This window comes from Tubulanus polymorphus, chromosome 4 (genome assembly GCF_964204645.1).
Source record: "Tubulanus polymorphus chromosome 4, tnTubPoly1.2, whole genome shotgun sequence".
NCBI classification, from domain to species: Eukaryota; Metazoa; Nemertea; class Palaeonemertea; order Tubulaniformes; family Tubulanidae; genus Tubulanus; species Tubulanus polymorphus.
In genome coordinates this window covers 11,403,010-11,414,905 of record NC_134028.1, presented here as the reverse complement: position 1 = coordinate 11,414,905, position 11,896 = coordinate 11,403,010, and the positions used below count along the sequence as shown (strand labels likewise).

At 30.8% G+C, this 11,896-nt stretch overlaps 1 protein-coding gene across 1 annotated transcript; it reads left to right on the top strand.

Annotated features, from left to right (window-relative positions):
• Positions 1-9,531: 9,531 nt before the first annotated feature.
• Positions 9,532-10,149, top strand: LOC141904300 (uncharacterized). Its single transcript, XM_074792878.1, has one exon. The coding sequence runs from the start codon at positions 9,532-9,534 to the stop codon at positions 10,147-10,149; it is 618 nt and encodes a 205-aa protein (XP_074648979.1).
• The last annotated feature ends 1,747 nt before the right edge of the window (positions 10,150-11,896 follow it).

The following is an 11,896-nucleotide window of genomic DNA, read 5'->3' as shown; positions in this document are numbered from 1 at the left end:
TGATCAGTCTTGAAATTGGGATTCATACGTGGCATAGTGCTGATGACAATTCAATTCATTCTTTATTGACACAATTAAAATTTCATCATAAAACATTTTCACTTTCACGCTTTTAAAAATTATTTTAATGTTCTTTAACTTTCATTTGGTGATCGTGTTAGCGGCCGTTTGCCATTATCTAAAACTTAAAACTGCTTTTCTGTAAAATAAATACTGACTTGAATTGAATTGAATTGAATTCACTGGTTACCTGTCTCTTCAGAGAGCCAGGGGCGGTAGTCTATGATGACATTTAACTTTATCGGATGATTATAGTGGATTGTCATTTGAAGGAAATGCAACTCATTCTTGCTTTATGTCTTTATTATTTAAAAAATCGTGGCTCCTATTTATTTTCGTATTCGCTTCCCTTCGCCTGAAGTCACTCGAATTAGTCACGTTTTTTCTTTCAGCTGTAAAATTTTTCTAAGTAATCTAGCAATTATCAACATATGATAGATTTTGAAAAGACACCACAATATTCAAATAACAACCATCTAAAAGCTTGCACTAACTTGGTCCACGTCTACAATAAAACCATTCCAATTCCCAGTACCCGGGTGTAACATTCAGTGTGACGATGTAAGACAACACCTATCTCTTGGCTGTCTCTGTTCAAAGTTCAAACTCTACTACAGAAATACAAAACAACCAAGCTTTCAGTACAACCATGTCAACAAGCCCATTTTTAGAATTTCTTTCTTGTCTTTTTTTTAAGATGTGGGCAAGTGCTGTTTGGGAGGAAAGCAATGGGAAAGTATACAGCGACGTTATTCCGTTGAAATGGATCATTAATGAGACAGTCATGTGGCCTCCTGGCATCAATGGATGAAGGTCAGCTACCAAATGATAAATGGAAAAAGTTTAATCTAATTAAAATCAAGATGAAATCTGGTAAGTAAAAGTCTTGGTCATAGAATAGTGCATCCTCTTGTTTATGCACTTAACTTGGTAAAAGTCATAGATTATCCAAGGTGAATATTGTGAAAAACACCACGGAACATTTTTGAAATTTTTGAAAACTATTATAAGTTTTTCAACATAAGAATATTGAAGTATTTTATTGAATTTTGCTGTGAAACCAAAGTTGGGGCGATATTTATCTGGGGGATTTTTACCTGTTACCAGTCAATCACCATAATGGTACACTATAATGTAAATCTGAGTTATGTTGTGTAGTTTTTGGGCTACGCGACGATAATAGTGGAGCTACCAGGTATACCCTTTCAAATGATTTACGCTTTGAATTTTTTCTTTTGTGAGATAAATTGTGTTGATATATAGCCAAGAAAATAACTATTTGAGACTTAGTCATGTGATTTTACATTTTGGTAAGGCCACACATACATATATATATTTTATTCAATCTATGTATGTATGTATGTATGTATGTGTGTATGTGTGTGTGTATGTGTGTGTGTGTGTATGTGTGTGTGTATGTGGGTATGTGTATGTGTGTATGTGGGTATGTGTATGTGGGTATGTGTATGTGTATATGTATATGTGTATATGTGTATGTGTGTATATGTGTATGTGTATATGTGTATGTGGGTATGTGTATGTGTATGTGGGTATGTGTATGTGGGTATGTGTATGTGTATGTGGGTGTGTATGTGGGTGTGTATGTGGGTGTGTATGTGTGTATGTGGGTGTGTAGGTGTGTATGTGTGTATGTGTGTAGGTGTGTACGTGTGTACGTATGTACGTATGTATGTATGTATTTTAAAATTTTAATACATAACACTATCCAATTGAGAATTTATAATATTTAATCGCGCGTCAGATATAATATATGTGCATTTTGAAATTTAAACTTCCTGTTTTCTTTTTCATGAATAATTGTATCCCATCTTTAGTGTTCTGTATTTCTTCCCAGGACCATGTAATAAATTATCTTCAGTTGTTCTAAAATCTAACCATAATGCATATTTATTACCGGTATAATAATCTATTTGATTAATATTACAATCTTCAGATGATTTTACTTTTTCATTCATACAATGTTTTCTAATTTCTGGCCACTGATCTATCATTCGCATTCCTTGACAAATTATTTTATTTGCTATACCTTCAATTGTTATTTCTACTTAATATTTCAGGATTATAATAATTATCAACATTTATTGCGCCATTAGAATATGTTGCAATGGTAAAAAATATTAATATACCTAGATAGATCTTCTTGGGAAGATGATATTCTCATTGATTATTTCATCAATTGCATTAATAGTTACAGTTTTAAATTTATCAATATGATCATGTAATAACGAAAATCCTTGTTCATATTGAGTTTGAATTGTGCAAGCAATATTTTCATCAGTTACTGTATCATATTCTAAACATATATTTGATAATTTATAACCCATATCTTTAACAACGCTTGATAATACAATTTCATTAACAGGAGCAAAAATTATTTCAAATATAATATCTTCTAGTATAGCATATTTATATAAAGGCGCATTATTATTTATCAATTCAAAGTCTAGTGGAATTTTATATTTGCTTCCATAAATCGTTTTTATCAACTTATCTGTAGCATTAGTTACTATTGCGTCATTAGCCCCTGAATTTAATTTATTATGGTTTTCTGATTGAATGCCTTGAAATATCATATTATTTCTATTTTCTTTTGTTAACCATAAATCTTTATAATGCATAAATAAATCATAATCTCCTAATGAAAAAACTATTTTTGGACCAATCTTTACAATTAATTTTTTAATTAAATATCTTCCAACATTATCTACAACATAATTATTATTATTACCAGTTTCATTTATATCAGCTGACAAATGAATACTATTTGGAACATAAAAAGTATTTTGATTTAATCTCGGGATTCTAACATATAAAGTTTCATCAGGATTAATATAAGAAGGATTATGAGTAATTATAAGATGAGATCTTTCTGCTTTAATAGCATTAGATATTCTAGAATTCTTAGAAGAATTTATATATTCAAATAACAACCATCTAAAAGCTTGCACTAACTTGGTCCACGTCTACAATAAAACCATTCCAATTCCCAGTACCCGGGTGTAACATTCAGTGTGACGATGTAAGACAACACCTATCTCTTGGCTGTCTCTGTTCAAAGTTCAAACTCTACTACAGAAATACAAAACAACCAAGCTTTCAGTACAACCATGTCAACAAGCCCATTTTTAGAATTTCTTTCTTGTCTTTTTTTTAAGATGTGGGCAAGTGCTGTTTGGGAGGAAAGCAATGGGAAAGTATACAGCGACGTTATTCCGTTGAAATGGATCATTAATGAGACAGTCATGTGGCCTCCTGGCATCAATGGATGAAGGTCAGCTACCAAATGATAAATGGAAAAAGTTTAATCTAATTAAAATCAAGATGAAATCTGGTAAGTAAAAGTCTTGGTCATAGAATAGTGCATCCTCTTGTTTATGCACTTAACTTGGTAAAAGTCATAGATTATCCAAGGTGAATATTGTGAAAAACACCACGGAACATTTTTGAAATTTTTGAAAACTATTATAAGTTTTTCAACATAAGAATATTGAAGTATTTTATTGAATTTTGCTGTGAAACCAAAGTTGGGGCGATATTTATCTGGGGGATTTTTACCTGTTACCAGTCAATCACCATAATGGTACACTATAATGTAAATCTGAGTTATGTTGTGTAGTTTTTGGGCTACGCGACGATAATAGTGGAGCTACCAGGTATACCCTTTCAAATGATTTACGCTTTGAATTTTTTCTTTTGTGAGATAAATTGTGTTGATATATAGCCAAGAAAATAACTATTTGAGACTTAGTCATGTGATTTTACATTTTGGTAAGGCCACACATACATATATATATTTTATTCAATCTATGTATGTATGTATGTATGTATGTGTGTATGTGTATGTGTGTGTGTGTGTATGTGTGTGTGTGTATGTGTGTGTGTATGTGGGTATGTGTATGTGGGTATGTGTATGTGGGTATGTGTATGTGTATATGTGTATGTGTATATGTGTGTATATGTGTATGTGTATGTGGGTATGTGTATGTGTATGTGGGTATGTGTATGTGGGTATGTGTATGTGTATGTGGGTGTGTATGTGGGTGTGTATGTGTGTATGTGGGTGTGTAGGTGTGTATGTGTGTATGTGTGTAGGTGTGTACGTGTGTACGTATGTACGTATGTATGTATGTATTTTAAAATTTTAATACATAACACTATCCAATTGAGAATTTATAATATTTAATCGCGCGTCAGATATAATATATGTGCATTTTGAAATTTAAACTTCCTGTTTTCTTTTTCATGAATAATTGTATCCCATCTTTAGTGTTCTGTATTTCTTCCCAGGACCATGTAATAAATTATCTTCAGTTGTTCTAAAATCTAACCATAATGCATATTTATTACCGGTATAATAATCTATTTGATTAATATTACAATCTTCAGATGATTTTACTTTTTCATTCATACAATGTTTTCTAATTTCTGGCCACTGATCTATCATTCGCATTCCTTGACAAATTATTTTATTTGCTATACCTTCAATTGTTATTTCTACTTAATATTTCAGGATTATAATAATTATCAACATTTATTGCGCCATTAGAATATGTTGCAATGGTAAAAAATATTAATATACCTAGATAGATCTTCTTGGGAAGATGATATTCTCATTGATTATTTCATCAATTGCATTAATAGTTACAGTTTTAAATTTATCAATATGATCATGTAATAACGAAAATCCTTGTTCATATTGAGTTTGAATTGTGCAAGCAATATTTTCATCAGTTACTGTATCATATTCTAAACATATATTTGATAATTTATAACCCATATCTTTAACAACGCTTGATAATACAATTTCATTAACAGGAGCAAAAATTATTTCAAATATAATATCTTCTAGTATAGCATATTTATATAAAGGCGCATTATTATTTATCAATTCAAAGTCTAGTGGAATTTTATATTTGCTTCCATAAATCGTTTTTATCAACTTATCTGTAGGATTAGTTACTATTGCGTCATTAGCCCCTGAATTTAATTTATTATGGTTTTCTGATTGAATGCCTTGAAATATCATATTATTTCTATTTTCTTTTGTTAACCATAAATCTTTATAATGCATAAATAAATCATAATCTCCTAATGAAAAAACTATTTTTGGACCAATCTTTACAATTAATTTTTTAATTAAATATCTTCCAACATTATCTACAACATAATTATTATTATTACCAGTTTCATTTATATCAGCTGACAAATGAATACTATTTGGAACATAAAAAGTATTTTGATTTAATCTCGGGATTCTAACATATAAAGTTTCATCAGGATTAATATAAGAAGGATTATGAGTAATTATAAGATGAGATCTTTCTGCTTTAATAGCATTAGATATTCTAGAATTCTTAGAAGAATTTATATAACTCCCACTCATTTATTTAACAAAAAAATTAATTATTTTTTTATCATATTAACTTATCCAAAAATAATAACACTTACAACTGTAATTAAAAATAAAATAATATGTTCAGCAGCAAAGTTAAGAATACTTCCAGCAGATTTTAAAACAAAACTAACAATTGATGCAATAACTCCGGGTAAAGCTGCAGCAGATTTTTTAGATAATTCCCATAAATATTTTGCTAATTTTTTTAAACCATCTTTCACTTTATCTTTTATTGAGTTATTACTCGGGGGTTTATCCGGTTTATTAGGTGTAGGCGTAGATTTTAATGAATTTGATATGGCTAAACCAATTGTTGTAAATAATTGAAAGAATTGTGATACCTTCTAGTTTAAATAATAATTTTATTCTATCTTTTAATAATATTACAGAATTTGGTTTTATCAACAAATCTTTAAAAATAGCTTTTAATCTATTAATATTATAATCATATAATTTTTATGTTATATTCTAAGTCATCTTTTTCTTTTTCTAAATATGCATTTCTTTTTTTGAATTCAATTTCTTCAATAACTTTAATATCTCTATCTAATTTTAATTGTTCTATTTATTTAATTTTATCAGTTCTATCTTTTTCTAAATTTAAAAATCTCATACTTTTATCATCTGCATCAGCTTTATTTCTTATACTAATAATTTCTCTAATTGCTTTATCAGAAAATATATTTAAATCTTCTAATTGTTGATCTGTTGCATCTATATATCCATTCGGGAAAAGTTTTTCAATTGGAACTTTATTTGATTTAAGGTTACTAGTTTTGGAAGTTATATTTTGTTTTGATTTTTATAAGTGATATTAATAAAATAATCATCTTTCAAATGATAATAATATTCACCATCAAAAAATTTTAATTCTCTTACTAAATATCTGGCACCTCTATCATTTATATTATATCCAGATCTTAAATATAGGTTTGAAATTATAAATATATTCATTATATTCTAAATTTTGTTTTACTAAATCTGGATTTTCATTTTCAGCATTTATTCTTGATCTAGTTTCGTAGAAGGGGCTTTAGAACCACTATCTGCTAAATTAGAATTATATGCTAATCCATCATCATTATCAATATTAGTTTCATTAAAATCACATTGCGGTTCATAATTATATCCATCATCATTATTTCCCATTTCTCCCATTTCATAAGCTTCTCTACCTTCTACATCCATTTATATCTTATAAAAATTAAAATCTATAATATAATATTCCACCTATTACAATTCCTATACAAGTTATAGCTAATTTAGTATTTTCATGGGATTTATTATCATTATTACTTTTAATTATATCATGTTGAATATCAGTTTTTATATTTTCTGTAGTATTGTAATCTTTTATTTTAGAATCATTATCCTATTTAATATTCTTAGTTTTAGTTTCTGTTGATTGAATTTTTTTAATTTTTTTACCTTCCATTAGTTTTGGAGCAGTAATAATCTTTTTATTTATATCATTTAACTCAAAATTATTATTAATTGTTGCAGACTTAATTAGATAATTATAATCAATTATATTTCCCATTTTTAATATTAAATCATCAGAAATGATTAATAGATTAGGGCCTATACAATAATTTAATCTAATATGTTATTTATCTAAATAAATTTGATATCTTCCTATATTTTCTGGAATCGATCTATTTTTATCATTATGAATTGAATCTTCAAATAATACTTTAAATTGTTTTTGTGTATCAATTGATGTATATAAAATTCCAATTATTGGGGATCTTGTTTCAACTTGTGCACCTAGAATACATATCAAATAAGTTCTAATTGATTGATTTATTCTCTTTATACCTGATTTAGTAAAACCTTCACTATTATCTAAAATAAAACAAACCCAACCATTATTGTTTTCTTGTTTTAAATGATCATAAAATTTCGGTAATTTATTGAAATTTAATGTTTCTAAATCCATGTTTTCTATTTTACCATAACCTAATTTATTATTATAGATATTATAAAAACTATTAGATGGTATGGGAAGTGCACAATATTGTAAAATATTTTCAGGACAAGGACTTGATCTTATTGTTCCAATTTGTGTTCTAAATAATAATAATAATAACAATAATAATAAAGGATCTTATATAGCGCTAAATCCAGCTAAGCTGCTCAATGAGCTTTACAAATTATAAAATACCTCCTTAAAAAGGAAGCATTTTAGCTGCTTCCTGAATTGATCTAATGAAGTGATAGCACGAAGGCTAAGCGGAAGCTGGTTCCACAATTTTGGGGCGCTGTTGGAAAATGCCCGGCTACCTGTAGATTCACGATGAAACAAAGGGACAACTAGCAGAAACTGATTGGCTGATCGAAGTGCACGAGGTGGTGAGTTAAGTGTAACAAGTTCAGATAAGTATGGAGGAGCTAAATTATGTATAGCCTGGAAAGATAGCATAATAACTTTAAAACAAATGCGGTATGCAACTGGTAACCAGTGTAGGTCATGCAGAAGAGATGAAATGGATGAAAACTTGCTAGAGCGAGAAATTAGACGTGCTGCATTGTTTTGCACTCTCTGAAGTGGTTTGAGGGACTTTGCAGGGAGCCCGTTAAGCAAGGAGTTGCAGAAATCAAGACGTGAAGTAACCAAGGCATGGACATAAATCCGAGCAGCGTCATCAGATAAAAAGCCCCTTATTTTGCTTATGATACGTAAATGAAAGTTGCAGGATTTAACAATGGATGATATTTGATCTTTGAAAGTAAGCTCCGAGCCAAAAATTACTCCAAGATTCCGAACAGAAGTAGAAGGTCTGATGTCAGAATCAATAATTCTGATATGAGGTAACTGTTGAAGCTGACTATACATATTTCTAGTATACACGAATAGCGCATCTGTCTTATCCCCGTTGCATTTGAGGAAATCATTCCTCATCCAGCAATTCAAATCATCAGCTCCTTCAGACATAATTTGACATGATGGGAACAAATCAGGTACACTAAACGCAATGTAAAGTTGATTATCATCAGCATAGAGATGATAATCAAGATCATGCTGTTGTCTGATGTTACCAAGAGGAGTAATGTACGCTGCAAAAAGCAAAGGGCCCAAAACGGAACCCTGAGGTACACCAAATTTGATTTCCAATTGCTCAGAAAAGTTACCATTTATACATACACTTTGAGTCCTATTGCTAAGATATGACCTGAGCCAATCAAGAACTGTGCCTTGAATTCCTAGTAAATTAAGACGTTCTACGAGTCTAGTGTGATCCACAGTGTCGAAAGCAGCGCTCAAATCCAACAAAACAAGTAACACACACTGCTTTGAATCTAATGAACAAAGTAAGTCATTATACATTTTAAACCAGAGCTGTTTCGACACTGTGGCGTTGTTTATAAGCAGATTGAAATTTGTCTGCTAAGTTATTGCTTGACAAATGGAAATCAGAATTATTTATATCTATATTAAATTCATTACAAATTTCATAAAACTTTGATAAATTAATATTTATTATCTAATTCTTTAAAATATCTAGATCCTGGTAAAGGGGTCCCTAAAGTCTGTCTCAGTCCAGTTTGCCGCGGCACATTGAAGCTTTACTTTTATAACATTGTCTGATTCCAGTGGTTACTGCATGACAACTACGCACTCCACAGCAGGATATCTGGCAGCTGTATCCAAGAGTGCATATTATGTAAGTTTCTTACTGACCACTATATGTGTAGCCTTCATACCATAAACACGTCCTCGAAAAGTTATAAAAATGTTATCATTCTATTCCTGCGGATTTGCATTTTTCCTGTTTTTGTTCTACATGATGCCTGCGACTCCATCTACTTCTTCTGGATTGAAAAAACATTCTAAAAGAACTATTGTATTGAAAGTTTGGAACTATTTTCGCGAAAAATACAAGAAATTAACTGTAGAAAAAGTGGATATTGAAACTGGAAAGGCGAGAGGGATAAGTGAGCGATCAGTTCGTAATATACGGAAACAAATGAAGGACACTGGACGAGTTAAAACACCGCGAAAGCCTTAAGATTTAAAACCCCAGTACGGTAAAAATATAGCCGGTCTGGATGAAATGGTACCTTCGAACATCCGTCGTATAGTTCACGACTTCTTCCGCATAAATGAACCATCGACTCTCAACAAAATTTGGCAGAAATGCAAAGATGATGACGATATCCCCAAAATATCCAGGGCCACATCTCACAGAATTTTGAGGGATATTGGATTCAAGTTTAAAAAGAGAGAGCGAAATTGTTTGTTGATAGAAAAAGATGAAATCGTTAGCTGGCGCTACAAGTATTTGCGAGAAATTAAAAAGTTGCGCGCACAAGGAAGCACGATTTTTTACCTTGATGAAACTTGGCTTAATGTTGGATCGGTCCCTGATAGAATCTTGGTGGATATGAACATTAAAAGCTGTAAAAGTGCCTGGTTAGATGGATTGACGACAGGCCTTAAAGATCGAACCGGCAAAGGTGACAGACTTATAATTCTACATGTTGGTAGCGAAGATAGTTTTTTGGAAGGTGGCGAACTCGTTTTTAAATCAAGAAGGAAAAATGCCGATTACTACGATGATATGAACGGAGAAGACTTTGAAAAGTGGTTCAAAGAGACACTTTTACCTAAGTTGCCTCCTAATTCAGTGATCGTCATGGACAATGCGAGTTACCACTCTGTGAGAATGTAAAGCATTCCAACTTCGAATGCACTGAAAGAGGATATGCAGGTCTGGTTGAGACAGAAAAGCATATTTTGGTCACCTGACATGCCGAAACCGGTGCTATATGGTTTAATTCTTCAACACAAACCACGTTATCTTTCGTACAAAGTGGATGTTTTGGCGGTAGGAAATGGCCATTCAGTTTTGAGGTTGCCCCAATACCATCGTGAACTGAATCCGATTGAGATCGTATGGACCAACATCAAAGGATACGCGGCTGCGAACAATAAAACCTTAAAGCTGGATGATGTAAAATTACTTTTAATTGATGCCATGTCTCGTGTCACTGCCGATCATTGGAAGAACTATATAGCCCATGTCATAAAAGTGGAGGATAAAATGAGATAGAGGGCATCATGGACTATGTCATTGAACAAATTGTTATCAACCTCGGAGACGATAGTGATTACTCAGATCAACCGAAATCAGAGAACAGTGATTGGGGTGAATCCTGGGAGATGGACTATGGTTATGACATCAATGCGCTTGGAATTGGATCTCTGGTGGATTAATTTATTTGTATTGAATAAATAACAAATATTGTGTGTCTCCTGAAGTGATACTTTTACATTCTACTTACTTATTTGCCTCTCCAGCTGTGTTGTATGTTCTAAATCTTAACAGATTCCAGGAAATTGGACCATCAAATTACCCCTGACAACTTCAAAACAAACCTATGAAAACTATTTATAAAAGTTATGCACTCTTGGATACCTCAAGAGTTGAAAATAATTCTAAGATATATCAGAAATGCAACGAGGTAGCAAAGCAAATCTGAATTCATTCGTAGCTCTTGCTCTTGTTACCACTCTTTGCCGTGACTATAGCAACAGCCAGCTGATTTTGCTGACTCACTAAATCTTTGCGCGAGGTCCAGCCACTTCAGCTGTCAGTACCAATTAAAATGTGTACATTTGATATCCTTACCCTAAGAAATGCCACGGGAAACTGGGCTGAGACAGACTTTAATTCATTTAATATTAATCTTATTTGAAAGTATGTATGGAATCTAAATAAACTTTGAATTAATTTATATTTAGAATTAACCAAATGATCATTCCAACTAATTCCACAACCTGTTGTTGCACAATAAACTGCAAAATTTAATTGGTTCTGCCAATACTTCATATTAGATTTTAATAACCATTGTTTTTCATCTTTCAATTTTTTAAAATTAATTAAATATACATGAAATATATTTTCCATCTTTGCATTAAAATTATTAGTTTCAGTAACATAAATATCTAAATTAATTAATGAATCTAAAACTTCATTTCTATATGAAATATCTTTAATAAAATCTATTGCAGAAATATTATATTCAATTGATTTATTATATTGAAAAGCTTTTGGTAAACTTTGTTTTGGGCCCTTTGCTTTTTGCAGCGTACATTACTCCTCTTGGTAACATCAGACAACAGCATGATCTTGATTATCATCTCTATGCTGATGATAATCAACTTTACATTGCGTTTTGCCATTTATATAATAAAAAAATTAATAATTTATTAATTCTTTTAATAATTTATCCTCTTGAATTGTTATATTACCATTTAAACTTATTATATAATCTAGTGTATTTTTCAATTTATTAATTTCTTTTATATGAGATTTAATTTTTTCTTTATTACTTTCTATATTTAATTTTGAACTTATTCCGGTTAAAACACTTGAACTTAATCCTAACACACCAATTGATATAGCTATTGATATA